Here is a 21,793-nt window from a genome sequence, read left to right as displayed (position 1 = left end):
TTTTTTATTGCTGTTTGGACCATATTGTTCTGCCTGCTTTCTTTCGGAGTGTAAACAACTACACGGGCTGTGCACTTTCGCCACAAATAATAATTCCATAACTAGGCATAAAATGAAAGAGAGCATAGTACATTGACAGGGTACCAATATTACATTTCTTATTTATGTTATGATGAAACATACTTTACTCTGTTTGGTACTGGTTATGTCGATGTGATATTGCCCTGTGAGTGTGCCAATCATGGAAACCCCAAGTAACTTGGTTTCATTGATAAATACAGCATGGTTATCACTCAGTGGGGACTCTTGGTATTTTATTTTAAATATTGTGAAATTTTAGGTCAACTGTTAATATTCTGTTTTTTTTTTTTTTTTTTTTTTTTTTTTTTTTTTTTTTTTAACGAAGGTATGATTGAAGGAGTTAATGTCATGAACTGTCTTTACAGGTCATGACCATGCTTCTTGAAAGTCCAGAAGATGAACTTCATTTAGAATTGATTGCACTTTGCATCAATTTAGCTATCAACAAGAGAAATGCTCAAATGATGATTGAAAATAATCGCTTGCAAGCTCTTATGTCACGAGCATTTCGCAATCAGGACTCACTTCTTATGAAAATGATACGTAATATAGCACAGCATGAAGAAACAAAACAAAACTTTGTAGTAAGTAATTGTTACTTGTTTATTGTGACTCTTATTTCCATGCTGTTGATATGTATTGTTTGGGGGATTATTATAGGAAAGAAGTGGACATGCAAAGTATAATTGTGGAATGTAAGTATGAGTTTTGATTTAGTAGATATATCACTTACCTTCTGGCAGAATATTGGGGGGCAAGACATCTTGATCTGCAACTATGTCTATATTCTGCAACCACTGCAAAGTGGATGCAGACATGTTTTGAAACAGTCTTCATTACAGAGAAACCTCTCATTCTGTCAGATCTTCCTTTTACCTTTAAGAGATTTCAATTTCCAATGAGACTTGCATTCTTTATTGTGACCAATACATCACCAGGTGCATCTGTTAAGCAGTGTGGAGTGCAGTGGAAGTTACCAATTGTCTCCCATGTATCATGGTATGTTGCTCCCACAAGAGTGGTTTCATTCAAGAATTCATTCTTGTTGGGGAATCTAAAATTATTGTCTATAATGATATTTTATGTTAAATTAATGTTACAAGGGATTTGTAAACACTTTACTTTATAATTTGTGCACCATATTTATACTTTTAAACACACATAAAGAAACTAAGTCTGTTTATCCTGTTATCGTGTTTTATTCCTTTTTCCTCTCTAATACAAGATTAGAATAAATAACTGGGAAATTCTGCGAGATCAGCTTACCTAAGAGGAAATAGTCCATCTTTGTGTGAGATATAAACTTTTCAGTAGGTAGCAATGGTTTGTAGAGTTGGTTGTATTTGGTACATTACGGAAGACTGCTGAGACATACACAGATACTATGTGATCAAAAGTATCTGGACACCCCCAGAAACATACGTTTCATATTAGGTGCATTGTGCTGCCAGATACTTGATATCAGTGACCTCAGTAGTCATTAGACATTGTGAGAGAGCAAACTGGGGCACTCCGTGGAACTCACAGACTTCGAATGTGGTCAGATGATTGGGTGTCACTTGTGTCACAATTCTGTATGCAAGATTTCCACACTTCTAAACATTTCTAGGTCCACTGTTTGTGATATGATAGTAAAGTGGAAACATGTAGGGACATGTACAGCACAAAAGCGTACAGGCCGATGTCGCCTGTTGACCACCGACAGTTGAAGAGGGTCGTAATGTGTAATAGGCAGACATTTATCGAGACCATCACACAGGAATTCCAAACTGCATCAGGATCCACTGCAAGTACTGTGATAGTTAGACGGGAGGTGAGAAAACTTGGATTTCATGATTGAGCGGCTGCTCACAAGCCACACATCGTGCCAGTAAGTGCCAAATGACACCCTGCTTGGTGTAAGGAGTGTAAACATTGTATGATTGAACAGTGGAAAAATGTTGTGTGGAGTGACGAATCACGGTACACAATGTGGCGATCTGATGACATAGCGTGGGTATGGTGAATGTCCGGTGAACGTCTACCTGCCAGCGTGTGTAGTGCCAGCAGTAAAATTTGGAGGCAGTGGTGTTATGCTATGGTTGTGTTTTTCATGGAGGGGGCTTGCACCCCTTGTTGTTTTGCATGGCACTATCACAGCACAGGCCTACATTGATGTTTTAAGCACTTTGTTGCTTCCCACCATTGAAGAGCAATTCGAGGATGACGATTGCATCTTTTAAGATGATCAAGCACCTGGTTATAATGCACGGGTTGTGTCTGAGTGGTTACATGACAATAACATCCCTGTAATGGACTGGCCTGCACAGAGTCCTGACCTGAATCCTATAGAACACCTTTGGAATGCTGACTTCGTGCCAGGCCTCACCGCCTGGCAATCGATACCTCTGCTCAGTGTAACACTCCATGAAGAATGGGCTGCGATTCCCCAAGAAACCTTCCAGCACCTCATTGAACATATGCCAGCTAGAGTGGAAGCTGTCATCAAGGCCAAGGGTGGGCCAACACCATATTGAATTCCAGCATTACCAATGGAGGGCGCCACAAACTTGTAAATCATTTTCAGCCAGATGTCCGGATACTTTTTATCACATAATATATGTTTTAATCTTTTGAGTGAGGATACAGAGAAATGAAAAATATTGAAAAAATGAAAGAATCTAAACAGTGTTTGTAACTTTCAAAAGCAAATATGAGTTTACTGTAGCCTCGTACATTATTTCTACACACACACACACACACACACACACACACAGAGAGAGAGAGAGAGAGAGAGAGAGAGAGAGAGAGAGAGAGAAACCTACTTTCTTGTACATGCATTTTTCCATGTCCTGTTTCTTCCTGACAGTTTTTGCTCTTTCTAAATCTAGCCCTACACTTCCACATGTGTGTATGTACATTAGGATAGCTCTTATTCTTCAAGATTGATTTTTCTCTGCACTTCCTGTAGTAAGTGTCTATTTCAAGAGAAAATGTGTTGTGTGTAATTTGGGCTCAGTGGGAAAAGGGTAAGTAGTGTCCCTTAAACTCTGCTGTAATAACTTTAATAACATGAGAGGCATTCAATAAGTAATGCAATACATTTTTTCTGAAAGCAGGTTGGTGTTTTTTCAGGTTTCCAATGCACCTTATTACTCCCCACTTTTTTGCCTACAAAACCCTGTCTTTCAACATAATCTCCATTCAATGGATGGCCTTATGCCATCTTATAGGGAAGGTGTGTATGCCCGCATGGTACCACCCTTTACTGGTTGACATCAGAGCCAATATCATGCTGCATCAATAACCTCCTCCCCATCATCCCAAGCTGCTTCCCATGAAGTTCATCCTTCATTGCACCAAACAGGTGGATGTCAGAAGGTGCGAGATCCGGGCTGTAGGGTGGATGTGAAAGAACAGTCCAATGAAATTTTGTGAGCCCCTCTCTGGTGTGCAGATCTGTGTGAGGTATTATGATGTCATGGAAAAGGAGAAATTTGTTTGCTTTTTTGTGGCAATGAACATCCAGAAGACATTTGTTCAGTTTCCTGAAGGTGGCACAATACACTTCAGACTTGATCATTGCCCTTTGAGGGAGGACATCAAACAGAATAACCCCTTCAGAGTCCCAGAAGACCATCACCATGACTCTACTGGCTGAGGGTGTGGCTTTGAACTTTTTCTTCGGAGAAGAGGTGATGTGATGCCACTCGATGTATTGTCATTTTTTTACCAGTTCAGAATGATGAACCTATGTTTTATTGCCTGTGATGAAGTTTGACAATAATTGTCATGATCAGCCTCATAATGTGCAAGCAGTTCTGCACAGACAGTCCTTCATAGCTCTTTCTGACCTTCTGTTAGGCAGTGAGGGACACAGCGGGCACACACCTTTGAGGACCCCAACTGGTGGACGAATGTGTCAGCACTACTGTAAGAGGCTTCCAATTGTCCAGTGAGGTGTTTGGTTGTGATCTGCGAATCAGCTGGAAAGAATATGTCTGCACATTCCGACATTGTAGGAGTCACAACTGTGTACGGCCAGCTGGGAAATTGGACAGGTTTGTGCGACTTAGTTGTGATTATGATAGCTGTCTCACTCAATGCATCACTGTTCTTTTGTTCACTACCAAGTTTCCACAGACATGCAAGTGCTTATGAATATCTATGATGCTCTGTTTTTCTGCCAAAAAAACCTCAGTGACAGCTTGGAAAGCACCTTAGTTAAAGATGCCATTTTGAAGGTTATGTATAGTGCTGCCACCTATCAAAACTTCATGAAACTATAGGGGCTAAAGTGGGAATATTCCATGATGTCCCACTACAAATTCCACATTATTTCAAATGAAATCAGCAGAGGAAAAAAAAAGTGTTGCGTTACTTATTAAACACCCATCGTATGTTGGGCAACACTGTTCTGTATAATGTTTGTGAGGCACATATTATGAGAAAAAGACATTTTATTTTGACAGTCCTTATTCTGTGATAAAGTTTCTTTTGTATATCCTGGAAACAACTGCTGAGACACATATAGGACTTGAAGCACATACTGCTCCTGTTTCTCATTTTTTTTGTTAGAATTTATTGTAGTTCTCTATGGGCTTAAGGTCACTCTCAACCATATCGTTTACAACTTTTAGTTTTTGAACTAGGTATAGGACACTGATGAAACATTAATTTTAATGCTACCATACAGTATGTCTCTTAAGGTGCTTGAGACTTACATCAAATACACAAAAAATAGTCTGATTTTATAAGAAACAAATGATTCATTTCCACTGCTGATAATTTATTGGATTTGATTGATTCCTGCCTTGAACTCTTTTAATTTCTATGCCTAATGGCTCTGCTTCTGGCAGTAAATGCATTTAATAGTTTCATTTTCAATTCTGGAGACAAATTAGAGACAAAGAATGTCAAAGCGACATATTCAGGGGACAAGTACTGTAAGTGATTTTTAGTTTTGCAAACTCAAAGTGCTTATCTTCTTCAGTGCTAATGATATTCAAAGCACCGTCATGATCTAGATCATGTTTTTGAACAAAATCTGTATCTTTTTGCTTACAAACCTCTGATGATATTCACGCATGTTTAAGTGTTTGCTTCCATTGTTAATACAAATCTTCCAATTTTGGTAAGGAGTTTTGCTGGTCCTGTATTGGCACTCCTGTGTGTGCACTCTACAGTAGCTTGTGTTACATATGTAGATTTCTATTGCCAGCGTTATATGATAGCTATTTTGCCTCTGTCTTCTGTATACAGATCTTTATTCACTTTGTGTTTAATGAGACAGGGTTTTGAAACCTTCTGCTGTAGTGCTTGTGTTCAATGATTTTCATACAGCGTGGGAAAAATCACTGTTATTCGTATATATTATATGTTAATAATACCTTCGTAATTGGTTCACTTGTTTATATCATGCAACTATTCATATATTTGTTTTTGTTAGTTGCTAACATTGTTTTTAAATTCTGTCTCTTTCTCAGGAGTTCGTTGGTGATATTGCTCAGGCAGTTATCCAGTGTACAAATGAGGATTTTGTTGTAGAATGTGTTGGTGTTTTGGGAAACATGACTATACCTGATTTAGATTTCTCACAACTGATGCAACGATTTAACCTTATCCCGTGGGTCAGCAATATAATGGTACCAGGTTAGCATGCAAACATCTTACTTTTGAGCTCATACTGTGTAGACACTTTTTACCAAAATTTGAGTAGTCACTGATGCAAAATATCATTGAGATTTTAAAGTACTGTTGTAGTCATTAAAAAACCAAAGGACCTAGTGTGGAAACAATAGCTAATCATAAATTTAATTTTGTGTGCATATGCAGCTGGAGGATTTTTAGCATAAGGACAGCAAAGCTAAATGCTGTAGTACATTTTATACTGAGCTGTTTATAAAAGGAAGTTACTAGTTTCAAATTGAAAGAATGGTCTGGGTTGCAAAGTTATTTAATTTCAGTAACATGTTTTGGTCTCTTGGGGCATCATCATATTGTCCATAAAACAAGAAAACAATCCATTAAGATTAAAATTTATGCAAAAGTTACTGGCTATAATATCCATCCCTCATAGAGTCATACAGAATGAGAAGTGAACCTAATTAAGAGAAATAAATTACGACAGTAAGCCACCCTGCGTATGGAAGACGGGAAAATTTCAAAAATGTTTCAAAAAACATATGTTACCTTAAGCAAACCAGCAGATGCCATGATGGCAGCAAAGTATAGGACCACATTTATGAAAGTATAAATTCAGTGTCAGTTGTGCATGGCACAATAGGTCTGTTTAGCATTCATAGAAATGTGGTTATGATAGACTAGAAAGCACACACAGTACTGGTGTGGCAGGAGATAACCAGATGGCACACAAAATTAGTGATAAGATGCATACATGAATCTAAAACTATGTAAAACAAATAGATTAAAAGGCTTATATGCAAAGTGTAAGAAGTAGGTAACACAACAGAAGCAATCAAAGTATGTAAAGACAAATGTATATGAGGTGCCCGTATACAAGCTAAAGAAAAGGTAAAATGGTGATAGCATGATACATGGCAAATAAAGTGTGTCACAAAAGCCAAGTAATGCACAGTGCATTTGCTAAAATTTAAAGAGTATGTACAGTGTGAAGCATCATAATGATTTTTTTTCTTTTGTAGCCTGTATAACTTATCTTGAAGAGACTGTGATGTTTTATGGAACAGAAAAAATACTTTTATGGTGAGAAAAGAACTCATATAGTCTTTTGGCTAAACTGTAATAACACTGATTTAATTTTTATGTCCATGAGTAAAACGGAGACTCACTCTATTTTTTTGTTGCTTGATTCATTCTCCCTTTTTTAGCTGATCTTATACCTTTTTGCTTGTGTCCATTTAAGTCTTCTTGAATAATAAGTGATGATAATTGAAATTCATTGTAGTGTGCTTCTTCATTTTAATGTCTGCATTATGTTTTAATTGCTCATCGCATGGCTCAAGTGGTGAGTTTTTGTGATCAGAATTAGCTGGATTGGTTGTGACCAGTTCAGCCACCATTGTAGCCATCTCATTGAGATAATTATAATTTATGTTTATTACATAGAACCTGCTTGTTTTATCTCGACGAAGTCTGATTTTCCAATGTGACAGAAATTGGCACACATATGATTTTAAATTTCAATGCTGTAGAGTTTTTAACCAAGCCAGATCATTCCTCGGTTTGTACTGATGAGGATGGTGGGAGGCAGTGTGAATCATAGAGTCGCCAGTCATGGATTTATGGTAGATTGCAGATTAAATTCTATCCCCATAAAGCTGAAGCTGCAAGTCTAAATAATTAAGTGTTCTGTTGTGGTCCATAGCTTCACAAGTAAATACCATGTTTGGGTGTAAAGTATTAAATTATTTGCCTAGGAATGGAATGTCAGACACACGGACATTGAAGACAATAGTGTTATTGGCTACACAACGGTGATAGAAGAAGACCTGATGAGGAAGACTAGCATCCTGACTACAATACTTAAACTCTAAGTTATTAACAGAAGTGTCTGTGAAACATGATGTTAAGCATTTGCCCATGCCCAAACTTTCATTCTGCGTATAATACTGATCACTGAAAGAGGAATAGTTGCAAGGTCTGCGTAGCCTAAGTAAGGCAATTACTTCTAATTTCTGATCAGAGCTCAGACAATTTATTTATTTTTTTATTTATTGTTCCGTGGGACCACATTTAGGAGAAGTCTCCATGGTCATGGAACGAGTCAATACATGAAATTATAACACGATTGTAGAAACATAAAATGAAATATAAGAAACATATTCAGGCGACAAGTCGTTAGTTTAAATAAAGAAAATCAAGAATGTAACACTGGAATTTGCTTAATTTTTTAGCTCTTCCAGGAGCTCCTCGACAGAATAGAAGGAGTGAGCCATGAGGAAACTCTTCAGTTTAGACTTAAAAGTGTTTGGGCTACTGCTAAGATTTTTGAGTTCTTGTGGTAGCTTATTGAAAATGAATGCACCAGAATACTGTACTCCTTTCTGCACAAGAGTCAAGGAAGTGCATTCCACATGCAGATTTGATTTCTGCCTAGTATTAACTGAGTGAAAGCTGCTAACTCTTGGGAATAAGCTAATATTGCTAACAACAAACGACATTAAAGAAAATACATACTGTGAGGACAATGTCAAAATTCCCAGACTATTGAATAGGGGTCGACAAGAGGTTTTCGAACTTACACCATACATAGCTCGAACAGCCCGTTTTTGAGCCAAAAATACCCTTTTTGAACCAGAAGAATTACCCCAAAAAATAATACCATATGACATAAGCGTATGAAAATATGCGAAGTATACTACTTTTCGTGTTGAAATTTCACTTATTTCAGATACTGTTCTAATGGTAAATAAAGCGGCATTTAGTTTCTGAACAAGATCCTGAACATGGGCTTTCCACAACAGCTTACTATCTATCCGTACGCCTAGGAACTTGAACTGTTCTGTCTCGCTTATAACATGCCCATTCTGTCTGATTAAAATGTCAGTTCTTGTTGAATTGTGAGTTAGAAACTGTAAAAACTGAGTCTTACTGTGATTTAGCATCAAATTATTTTCCACAAGCCACAAACTTATATCATGAACTACATCATTTGATAATGTTTCAATATTACACACAAGATCCTTCACTACCAAGGTGGTGTCATCAGCAAACAGAAATATTTTTGAATCACCTGTAATACTAGAAGGCATATCATTTATATAAATAAGAAACAGCAGTGGCCCCAGCACCGACCCTTGGGGAACGCCCCATTTAACAGTGCCCCATTGGGACTGAACATCATTACCACTCTCAATATTGCGGAGGATTACCTTCTGCTTTCTGTTCTTAAAGTAGGAGGCGAACCAATTGTAAGCTACTCCCCTTACTCCATAATGTTCCAACTTCTGCAGTAATATTTTGTGGTCAACACAGTCAAAAGCCTTCGTTAAGTCAAAGAAAACACCTAACATTCGCAACCTTTTATTTAATCCGTCCAAAACCTCACAGAGAAACGAGACTATAGCACTTTCAGTTGTTAAGCCATTTCTAAAACCGAACTGTACATTTGACAGCAAATTATGCGAATTTAAATGCTGCAGTAACCTTGTATATACAACCCTCTCGATAACTTTAGCAAACACTGATGGCATAGAAATAGGTCTATAATTGTCAACATTATCCCTGTCTCCCTTTTTATAAAGTGGCTTCACTACCGAGTACTTTAATCGGTCAGGAAACCGACCACTCCTAAAGGAAAAGTTACAGATATGGCCAAGTACTGAGCTAACATACGTGGAACAATACTTCAGTATTCTGCTAGATACCCCGTCATATCCATGAGAGTTCTTGGTCTTTAGTGATTTAATTATTAACTCAATCTCCCTCTTGTCAGTATCATGGAGGAGCATTTCAGGTAACAGTCTCGGAACACTTTTTTCTAAGAGCGCTATATGATTCCCTGTTGGGACTAGGTTTCTATTTAGCTCACCTGCTATATTCAGAAAGTGATTATTAAGTACTGTACATACATGCGATTTATCAGTAACACGGACATCCCCACTACGCACTGATTCTATATTCTCGACCCGTCTCTGCAGACCAGCCACTTCCTTTACGACTGACCATATGGTTTTAATTTTATCCTGAAACTTAGCTATTCTATCTGCATACCAAATACTTTTTGCCTTCCTAATAACTTTTTTAAGCACCTTACAATACTGTTTGTAATGGGCTGCTGCATTTAGATTTTGGCTGTTTCTAACGTTTTGATATAATTGCCACTTTGTTCTACAAAATATTCTTATCCCTTTAGTCAGCCACCCAGGCTGCCTGTTCGTGCTAGTACCCTGTTTTGAACGTTCTAACGGAAAGCAACTTTCAAAGAGCACGAGAAAAGTCTTGAGGAAAGCATTATATTTATCGTCTACTGTATCAGCACTATAAACATCTTGCCACTCTTGTTCCTTGATAAGGTTCACAAAAGTCTGTACAGCAACTGGATCAGCTTTCCTAAAAAGTTGGTAACTATATTTAACATGTGTTGCAGCACAAAAATCTTTTAGACTTAAAATTTGTGCATCATGATCTGAAAGGCCATTCACCTTTTTGCTAACAGAATGCCCTTCCAATAATGACGAATGAACAAAAATATTGTCTATGGTTGTTCTACTATTCCCTTGCACTCTCGTTGGAAAGAATACAGTTTGCATAAGATTATATGAATTAAGGAGGTCTACCAGCATCCTTTTCCTTGCACAATCACTTATACAATTAATATTGAAGTCACCACATATAACTAACTTTTTGTATTTCCTATAAAGTGAACCAAGAACCTCCTCTAGCTTTAGCAGAAATGTTGTGAAATCGGAGTCTGGGGATCTATAAATAACAACAGTAAGAAGTTTTGCTCCACTAAATTTAACTACACCTGCACAACATTCAAACACCTTTTCAGTGCAGTACTTTGAAACATCAATTGACTCAAATGGGATACCGTTTTTCACATACATGGCTACTCCCCCACACCGCAAAGAGCTCCTAGAAAAGCTGCCAGCCAACCTGTATCCTGGTAAAGGAAGCCTCTGAATTATCTCGTTATTTAAGAAGTGTTCAGATATACCAATAATTTCAGAGTCAACATCTATAAGCAGTTCACTAACTTTATCTCTAATACCTTGTATATTTTGATGAAATATACTAATTCCCTCATTAATCGGATACCCAAGCTTTGTAGAAAGTGGTTTCTTTGTTAGAGAGACTTCCCTTAAGCAGGAATACCTATCAGCTGACTTCAATGTAAAAAAGGTACAGCTCCAACACCCACAACTACCAGAATTTTCCCATGAGTGATCCCACCACCCCCACCTATGCTGTCACCTATAAGTTTTGCCAACCTCCCCTTTCCATACCTGTTGAGGTGCAGGCCATGTCTAGTGAAACCCGTTCTGCTGATAGACTCCACCGACACCACTGAAATGTGACTCATGCCTTCTGTCATCAGCACACCCCCAAGTCTCATGTTATTACGCCTGACGGCTGTATTAAGATGAGGCCGATCGTGACGCTGAAACAGTTCCACGAAATGCACATTCGTGTTGCCAGTCTGAGTGGCTATGTTTTCCAGGTCACCATCTATGTCATACTCCCCATCCCTATCAATACTATTACCAGCCCCACCCACAATCACTACCTGATCCTCTTTAGTAAAATCCCTACATAACCCCCCTATGTTAAAAGTCACCTGAGCCAATCCTGCATATTTAAAAAGAAATTCTTCGATAATAATGATCGTCTTATCCAAAGGAACATTTGTATACAAGTTTTTAATATCAAGAGAGAGCAAGCTGCATCCAGGTGGGAAAGTTTTGTCACTTAAAAGTTGATCCAACTCCTTTCTACTACAAGTCGCAAAATTTTCCTAACAGACGAACTTTTTGCATTATAACAACATGTAATTGCAGGTACATGTGGTTTCCCTATAACATTAATTATCAGAAGTATTGGGAAACCAGTGTTATGAACCTTAATTTGGGCTTGAAGATTGGTGTCTTAGTGTACATCACTTTCAGTTTGGAACATGGTCAGGACAAAAAATACTGGAGCAGCCATCTGTATAGGTTTTAGCTCTTTTGTACAGATTTCAGTAGATTCATAATCTATTTGTTGGATGTTGTTCTCCTCAGAAAATCACAAAGTCTTCGCAATATCATACGTTCTATAAATGACGTCCAATGTATTGCCCTTAGCAAGAACAACTAATGCTTCTTCTGGCCTCAGTTTTTTGTTTATAGAATTTAAAAAGCACCAGGTCTTTATTATTAGACTTTTATGTGTAGCATTTTCAGTAAGGTCACTGGTGCTATACATCTCTCTAAGTTTTTCTGACTTGCTGCATGTGGTAGCATCAAGTACAGTTTTTAAATCTGCCACCAAAGACATAACGATCCTATCATCTAGCCATCATTGGATGTTATGTTAAGACCTTTATTTAGTAAACACCACTGATGCGTACTGAAATCCAATCTGCCAAATTTACCACATGCTCAGCAAAGGGAAAATATGCATTTACCTCCTTATGGTACCTGTAAATTGGACAACAATAAACTTTCCATAACTTCTGCAATTTATTTTCATGTATCTGAGCGATCAACTGTCAGCAATATGATTCATAACTCTCATCATTTCATCCAAGACATCCTTATGCAATATTTTCACTGCAGAAAGGTATGCTCTAAAAAGCTAAAATATTCAGTCTATCTTGTATTCTGTATCTTGACCTTGTTTGTAAAATGAAAGTGATGTGTCCTGCGATACACCAACGTTTCATGCCAAAATGAAGACTTGTAATACCCCAGTGAATAGGTCAGCTGTCCACTTCACGCAGGAGGTGGCTACCTGAGTGGCTGGGGCTGACTGGTTTTTTAGGTTAGAGGGTCTCCGTGAAATACAAAATGGGCTCAAGTCTCAAAAGGTGCATGTCAAAAATAGGAATGTAGATACAGGAACCATTGGTATAACAGTTGTAGAGTGTCATAGCTGTATTGGGCAAGTACCAGAGCTCCAAGCACTAATAGAAATCACTGATGCTCAAATATTTACAGACACTGAAAGCTGGCTAAAGCAGGAGATAAGTTCAGCCAAAATTTTTGCAAAGAACCTAATGATGTTCCAAAAGGATAGGCTAAACACAGTTGGTGGTGGTGTGTTTGTTGCTGTTTGAAGTAATTTATCTTATTGCGAAATTGGAGCAGATAGTTCCTGTGAGTTAGTATGGGGTCATTCTTGGCAACTGGAATAAAATAATAATTGGATCGTTTTACTGACCTCACAACTCAGATGATATAACTGCCAAATGGATCAAAGAAAACTTAAGTTTAATGTCAAACACATACCTGATTCATACAGTTATAGTTGGTGATGACTGTAATTTACCCTAGCGATGTTAGTGAATATACATGTTTAAACCCAGAGGTACACATAAAACATCATCTGAAATGGTGCTAAATGCATTCTCTGAAAATTATTTTGAGTAATTAGTTCATGAGCCCATGCGAATAGTAAACAGTTGTGAAAACACACTCGATCTCTTAGCAACAAATAATCCTGAGCTAATAACAAGCATCAAAATGGATACAGGGATAAGGGAACACAGGGTTGTCATAGTGAGACTGAATATTGTGACTCCCAGATCCCCCAGAAATAAACGAAAATATACCTATTCAAAAAAGAGTTAAAAATTCACTTGACACATTCCTGAGAGAGAATCTCCTCTCCTTCCAAATTAACAGTGTAGTGGTAAGTGTAGAGCAGATATGATTGCATTCAAAGAAATAGTATCGACAGAAATTGAGAGATTTATGCCAAATAAATTAACGATTGATAGAGCTGATCCTTCTTGGTACACAAAATGAGTCAGAACACTGTTGCAGAAGCAAAGTATTTCAAATTTAAAGAAATGCAAAATCTCCAAGATTGCTGATCTTTTACAGAAGCTCAAAATTGAGCACGGACATCAATGCGGGATGCTTTAATAGTTTCCTTGACGAAACTTTATCTTAAAACCTGGCAGAAAATTCAAAGAGATTCTGGTCATATGTAAATTATACCAGCAGAAAGACACAGTCAGTGCCTTCTCTGCGTGATACCAATGAATATACTATCAATGACAGGGCTGTTCAAGCTGTGTTACCAAACACAGCCTTTTGAAATTCCTTCACCAAAGAATACAAGTAAATATTCCAGGATTTGAACCAAGAACAGCTGCCAGTATGAGTAACTGAGAAGTGGATATACTTGGGGTAGTGAAGCAACTTAAATCACTTAGTAAAAGCAAGTATTCTGATCCAGACTATATATCAGTTAGGTTTCTTCCAGAGCATACTGATGCAAGAGCTCCATACTCAGCAGTCATATTCAACCACTCGCTCGATGAAAGATCCGTACCCAAAGATTGGAAAGTTTCACAGGTCACATCAATATTCTAGAAAGGTAGTAGGAGTAATTACAGGCCCATATCATTAACGTCAATATCTAGTATAATTTTTGGAACGTATATTGTGTTCAACATTATGAATTACCTCAAAGAGAATGGTTTATTGACACAGTCAACAAAGATTTAGAAAACATCATTCTTGTGAAACACGAAGCGCTGAGTATTATTTAGAAGGGATTTCAAATTCATTCCCTATTTCTAGATTTCCAAAAGGCTTTTGACATTGTACCACACAAGCGGCTTGTAGTGAAATTTCGTGCTTATGGAATATCATCCCAGTTATGTGACTGGATTCGTGATTTCCTGTCAGAGAGTTCACAGTTCGTAGTAATTGGTAGAAAGTCATCAAGTAAAACCGAAGTAATTTCCAGCATTCGCCAAGGAAGTGTTATAGGCCCCCTGCTGTTCCTTGTCTATATAACCAGTTTAGGAGCTAATCTGAGCAGCTATCTTAGGTTGTTTGCAGATGGTGCTATCATTTATTGTCTAATAAGCTCATCAGAAGATGAAAACAAATTGCAAAACAATTTAGAAAAGATATTTGAATGGTGCAAAAATGGGCAATTGACTCTAAATAATGAAAAGTGAGAGGTCATCACATGAGTGCTAAAAGGAATCCATTAAACTTTAGCTACACGATAAATCAGTCTAATGAAAAGGCCATAAATAAACTAAATATTTAGGAATTACAATTATGAACAATTTAAATTGGAAAGAACACATAGAAAATGTTGGGGGGAAGGCAAACCAAAGAACATGTTTTATTGGCAGAACACTTAGAAAATGTAACAGATGTCTAAAGAGACTGCCTACACTATGCTTGTCCATCCTCTTTTGGAATACTGCTGCATGGTCTGGGATCCTTACCAGATAGGATTAATGGAGTACATTGAGAAAGTTCAAAGAAGAGCAGCATGTTTTGTATTATCTTGAAATAGAGGAGAGAGTGTCACAGACATGATATAGGATTTGGGTGAGAAACCATTAAAACAAAGATGTTTTTTGTTGTGACGGAATCTTCTTATGAAATTTCAATCACCAACTTTCTTCTCCAAATACAAAAATATTTTGTTGATGCTTACCTACATAGGGAGAAATGATAATTATAATGAAATAAGGGAAACCAGAGCTCACACAGAAAGATATAGGTGTTTTTTACCCACATTTTTCGAGAATGGAATAATAGAGAATTATAGTGAAGGTGGTTCGATAAACAATCTGCCAGGTACTTAAATGTGATTTGCAACATATCCATACAGATGTAAATGTAGAAGGCTGGCTTCCTGATGTGTCCAATAATTAATGGTATAAGGGACCCACGTGAAGCTTATTTCTAAATACATATTGTTTTCATGAAAAACATTCATCTGTGAGGAAGTTTTGCAATTTCTAATAGAAAGTAGTTGGTTCAACTTTTAAACGACAATACTTTCTCACCTGATTGTAGTTTAGTCTTTCTGGATATTAAAAACTTGTATACATATGTTCCTTTGGATGAGATGATCATTATTATACAAGAATTTTTTTAAAAAAATATTGTTAGATGAGCGCAGATTACATAGTAGAAGTAATCACCTTATTTAGGCTACTTATTTATGTCTTACAACTACTTCCCGTTTAGTTATCAGTATTATAAGCAGAATGATGGTTTTGCCATGGGCAATCGTTATCAGAGTGTCTCACAGACATTTTTATCAATAATTTAGAGAGTAAATATCTTATCTAGAATGCTATTTTTTCTCATCAGGTCCTTTTCTATCATCGTTATGCAGATGACAACATGAGTGACTTCAGTGGCCCTGTGTCTGACATTCTTTTACCAGCTGAAGAATTTAATGCTTTGCACCCGAACATGGTATTTACTGATGAAGTGATGGACCACTACAGGATACCTTATTATTTAGATCTGCAGCTGCACCTAGATGGGGGTAGGATTCAATCTGGCATCTATTGTAAATCCATGGTTAGTGACTATATTTCACCTCCTGCGATCCTCACCATTATAAACTGAGTTTTTTCCAAATCTATGGAGCACCTTAATAGCGAGATACAGCTGAGCCCATCTTCAACAGAAAAATAAATAGGTAACTTGAAATGCATCTGTTAGCAATTCCTGCAATACTGCAATAGATGATAAAGTATATAAAGAAAAAACATCAGTAATTGAGTGTAAAGGTCTTCCTGCCTCATTGGTTCTGAAATCAAAATCCATGAGAATCCCATTTATGAAGAAACTCTCTAAGATCAGGGAAGCTTTTTCGAAAGCAGGGGATGCATGTTGTCGTCACTACCAGTAATGAAATTCAGCCGAGTTATGTTCACGATGAGGGCTCCCACGGAGTATAAATTGGAATGCAGTGACTCTGAAATGGTGTATACAGGGTGTTACAAAAAGGTACGGCCAAACTTTCAGGAAACATTCCTCACACACAAATAAAGAAAAGATGTTATGTGGACATGTGTCAGGAAACGCTTAATTTACATGTTAGAGCTCATTTTAGTTTCGTCAGTATGTACTGTACTTCCTCAATTCACCGCCAGTTGGCCCAATTGAAGGAAGGTAATGTTGACTTCGGTGCTTGTGCTGACATGCGACTCATTGCTCTACAGTACTAGCATCAAGCACATCAGTATGTAGCATCAACAGGTTAGTGTTCATCACGAACGTGGTTTTGCAGTCAGTGCAATGTTTACAAATGCTGAGTTGGCAGATGCCCATTTGATGTATGGATTAGCACGGGGCAATAGCCGTGGCGCGGTGTGTTTGTATCGAGACAGATTTCCAGAACGAAGGTGTCCCGACAGGAAGACGTTCGAAGCAATTGATCGGCGTCTTAGGGAGCACGGAACATTCCAGCCCATGACTCGCGACTGGGGAGGATCTAGAACGACAAGGACACCTGCAATGGATGAGGCAATTCTTCGTGCAGTTGACGATAACCCTAATGTCAGCATCAGAGAAGTTGTTCCTGTACAAGGTAACGTTGACCACGTCACTGTACGGAGAGTGCTACGGGAGAACCAGTTGTTTCCGTACCATGTACAGCGTGTGCAGGCACTATCAGCAGTTCATTGGCCTCCATGGGTACACTTCTGCGAATGGTTCATCCAACAATGTGTGAATCCTCATTTCAGTGCAGATGTCCTCTTTACGGATGAGGCTTCATTCCAACGTGATCAAATTATAAATTTTCACAATCAACATGTGTGGGCTGATGAGAATCCACACGCAATTGTGCAATCACATCATCAACACAGATTTTCTGTGAACGTTTGGGCTGGCATTGTTGGTGATGTCTTGATAGGGCCCCATGTTCTTCCCCTACACTCAATGGAGCACGTTATCATGATTTCATACGGGATACTCTACCTGTGCTGCTAGAACATGTACCTTGACAAGTACGACACAACATGTGGTTCATGCATGATGGAGCTCCTGCACATTTCAGTCGAAGTGTTTTCGTACTCTTCTCAACAACAGATTCGGTGACCGATGGATTGGTAGGGGCGGACCAATTCCGTGGCCTCCACGCTCTCCTGACCTCAACCCTCTTGACTTTCATTTATGGGGGCATTTGAAAGTTCTTGTCTACGTAACCCCGGTACCAAATGTAGAGACTCTTTGTGCTCGTATTGTGGATGGCTGTGATACAATACGCCATTCTCCAGGGCTGCATCAGCGCATCAGGGATTCCATGCGACGGAGGGTGGATGCATGTATCCTCGCTAATTTCCTGTAACAAAGTGTTTGAAGTCACACTGGTATGTTCTGTTTCTGTGTGTTTCCAGTCCATGATTAATGTGATTTGAAGAGAAGTAATAAAATGAGCTCTAACATGAAAAGTAAGCATTTCCGGATACATGTCCGCATAACATATTTTCTTTCTTTGTGTGTGAGGAATGTTTCCTGAAAATTTGGCCGTACCTTTTTGTAACACCCTGTATAGGACAGACTGGCAGAGTTCTTTGAGACTGGGTTCAGTAAGAATTTGTGCACTAAGATAGGCCAGATTAAACAGCACTCTGCTGTTGCTGACTATCTTGGGTCAAGTGGTCAACAGTCTCTCATAATGGAAAACTTGAGAATAGTACACCTTGCTTGTAAGGGGGAAAAGTTTAATCTGCTCAAGGAATTAGAAACTGTTAAACACCTGTTTGCCTATAAGGATAATTGGCTGAACGATCAAATGATTAATAATGCTAGCAGTTTTTACAATTTTGATGCAATGATATTTTTTGGTTTCTGTTTGATGATGTCTCACACAATGGGATTATTTAAATGTTGCACTTTTGGTGTGAGAGAAGTTAGAGACAATGATTGGTATGGTGCTGTTTAGGCAGTTTATTTCATTGTATTTGACATATTTTATTTTTAAGCTTTCTATATGTCTTTATTTCTGACATCTAAGATTAGGTCTTGGTTTTTGAAATGCAATATTTTCTATGAGTTCTAATTCTGATGCCTGGAACTTTGGATTTGCTGGTTATTGAATATGTGTGTTGTACATGCACTTCACATTTTAGCCAATTTACTGTGCATTATGGGCTTTTATGACATACTTGATTCACTATGTACGTGCTGCCATCACTCTACCTTTTTAATTTGCTTGTATATGGATATCATGTAAATAATCAATTTTTGACAACATGGTGTAATTGGCTAGAAAAAAATCTACTCACCAAGTGGCAGCAGGAGAAAACACACACAAAAAACGGTTTTACTTGTGCGAGCTTTTGGAGCCAATGGATCCTTTTTTTGGCAGAAGGGATAAAGGGGAAGGAAGAGGGGTGAAGTGAAAGGAAGTGGAGAGGTTTAGGAAAGGAGGTAGAGAGTGGAAAAGTCATCCAGAATCCCGGGTCAGGAGAGACTTGCCAGATGGGATGAGATATTTGGTTTTACAAAATTTGTATGCTTCTATTATGTTACCTACTTCCTTTGTTTTGCCTATATTTATTTTAATCTATGTGTGTTACATAATTTTATATTCATGTACGCACCTTATCGCTGGTTTATAGTGCCGTATTGTTATCTTTTGCTACAATAACTCTGTCATAGTCATATTTTTTTGAGTGCTAAACAGATATATTGTTCTCTGCACAGCTGATACTGCAGTTATACTTCTGGAAGTATAGTCTGTGCTGTGCTATGTTGGTGTTTATTGATGTGCTTAAGGTAATTTGCAGTTTTTGAAATTTTCCCATCCCTTTCATATGTGGGGTGGCTTATTTTTATAACTTCTTTCTTTTAAGTAGGATAACCTCTCATTCTGTATGACTCTATAATGAATGTGTTTTACATTCAGTTACCTTTTACATAAGTTTTAATATATATATCATCTTATTGACTCACATAATTGTCCAAGGTAAAATGATGCCCCCGGTCTGTGCCTCGAGTCTCATAAACTGTCATACAACTGGGAGAGTGGTGTGCTGATCACATACACCTCCATATCCGCATCCACTGATGCCTGTGGGCTAAGGATGACATGGTGGCCGGTCGGTACCATTGGGCTTTCCAAGGCCTGTTCGGATGGAGTTTAGTTTAGTAAAATGATGCCCCTCCCTCTTTTTATTCTTAATGGATTGTTTTCTTGTTTTGTAGGTAATCTGATGATGGCCCAAAAGGTTGAAACACATTACTGAAATTAAATAACTTTGCAACCCAAACTATTTCTCAATTGGAAATAATACCAGGTGGCTGGAATGGAATGGGATAAGTTTTAGAAGTTACTAGCATGCCATCAAATTAGAGGGTGAAACTGATTTAATTGTGTATCTAAATAACGGGAAGTCCAAGTTGGAATATCAACAATTATGGAAAGGATATATTGCCACTCACTGTAAAGATGACGTGTGGAGTTCATTAAGTTTTCAGCCAAAGCCTTCATCAGAAAAGAAAACCACACACACATTCACACAAGTAAGCATATGTCACACACACATGACCACTATCTCTGGCTGCTCAGGCCAGACGGAAACTGAAATGCTTTGGATGGGAGCAACAACCTGTAGTGGAGTGGAGAAGAGGAAGGGATAGCTGGGTACGGGTGAGGGAAGAGGAAACAGTGCTGCCTGGCAGAACATGCAGGTACAAGAGGTGGCAGAAAAGGCACCTGGTGCAGTGTCAGGAGGCTGTGGGGGAGGGAGGGAAGTGAAAGGAAAAAAGGGAGTGGAAAAGAGAGGAACAGAGAAAGGGAAAAGATCGGTGGTTGCATTGACAGAGAGATGATGATGGGACGCGAGTTTGGAGCAAGTGATAGGTCAGAGAGGGTCAAAACTGTTGGGTGGAGTGTGTGGGGACAGTAAGTTACCGTAGGTTGAGGCTGGTATGATTTGGGAGGGGAGAATGTAATATAAGGACAGCTCCCATCTGTGCAGTTTGGAAAAGCTGATTGTGGAGTGGAGGATCCAGATGTGAAGCAGCCATTGAAATCAAGGTTGATATGCCAGTTCCCTTCTGTGCAACAGGATGGTCCACTTTCTCTTGGTCACAGTTTGGTGGTGGTCATTTGTCTTGGTGGATAGCTGGTTGCTAGTTACACCAATATAGAAAGGTAATCAGTGATTGCAGCAGAGCTGGTACATGATGTGCCTGCTTTCACAGGGTGCCTGGCTTCTAATGGGGTAGGATAAGCCTGTGACAGGACTGGAATAGGAAGTGCTGGGTGAATTGGGCAGGTCTTGGACCTAGGTCTTCCACAGGCATATGATTCTTGTGGCAAGTGGTTGGGATTTGAAGTGCACAGGGATGGACTAGGATGTTGTGGAGGTTGGTTGGCAACAGAACACCACTTTAGGAGAGGTGGGTAGGATGTCCCTCATATCAGGACATGATGATAGATAAAGCACTGGTGGATGATGTGGTTCAGTTCTACATCTACATACATACTCCGCAATCCACCATACGGTGCGTAGTGGAGGGTACCTTATACCACAACTAGCATCTTCTCTCCCTGTTCCACTCCCAAACAGAACGAGGGAAAAATGACTGCCTATATGCCTCTGTACGAGCCCTAATCTCTCTTATCTTATCTTTGTGGTCTTTCTGCAAAATGTAAGTTGGCAGCAGTAAAATTGTACTGCAGTCAGCCTCAAATGCTGGCTCTCTAAATTTCCTCAGTAGCGATTCACGAAAAGAATGCCTCCTTTCCTCTAGGGACTCCCACCAGAGTTCCTGAAGCATTTCCGTAACACTCGCATGATGATCAAACCTACCAGTAACAAATCTAGCAGCCCGCCTCTGAATTGCTTCTATGTCCTCCCTCAATCCGACCTGATAGGGATCCCAAACACTCGAGCAGTACTCAAGAATAGGTTGTATTAGTGTTTTATAAGCGGTCTCCTTTACAGATGAACCACATCTCCCCAAAATTCTACCAAAGAACTGAAGACGACTATCCGCCTTCCCCAAAACTGCCATTACTTGCTTGTCCCACTTCATATCGCTTTGCAATGTTACACCCAAATATTTAATTGACACGACTGTGTCAAGTGCTACACTACTAATGGAGTATTCAAACATTACAGGATTCTTTTTCCTATTCATCTGCATTAATTTACATTTATCTATATTTAGAGTTAGCTGCCATTCTTTACACCAATCACAAATCCTGTCCAAGTCATCTTGTATCCAGTTGTTGCAGTCCGGGGTGGTACTAGGTGATCAAATAGAGCACTGCTTCTTATCTGGTTCTTGGAGGGTGGTGGAAGCTTTGG

General features: G+C 38.6%; 1 protein-coding gene across 2 annotated transcripts in view; it reads left to right on the top strand.

Moving 5' to 3' along the window:
- Positions 1 to 21,793, top strand: part of LOC124795324 (kinesin-associated protein 3) — a 219,110-nt gene that overhangs the window by 92,896 nt on the left and 104,421 nt on the right. For both annotated transcript variants that reach the window (XM_047259297.1, XM_047259298.1), the window contains exons 10-11: positions 447 to 665; positions 5,547 to 5,712. In XM_047259297.1, the coding sequence (XP_047115253.1) occupies positions 447 to 665; positions 5,547 to 5,712 (385 nt within the window). The remainder of the gene's footprint in view (positions 1 to 446; positions 666 to 5,546; positions 5,713 to 21,793) is intronic.

Source organism: Schistocerca piceifrons, chromosome 4 (genome assembly GCF_021461385.2).
Source record: "Schistocerca piceifrons isolate TAMUIC-IGC-003096 chromosome 4, iqSchPice1.1, whole genome shotgun sequence".
NCBI lineage: Eukaryota > Metazoa > Arthropoda > Insecta > Orthoptera > Acrididae > Schistocerca > Schistocerca piceifrons.
This window is presented reverse-complemented; position numbering and strand designations above follow the sequence as displayed.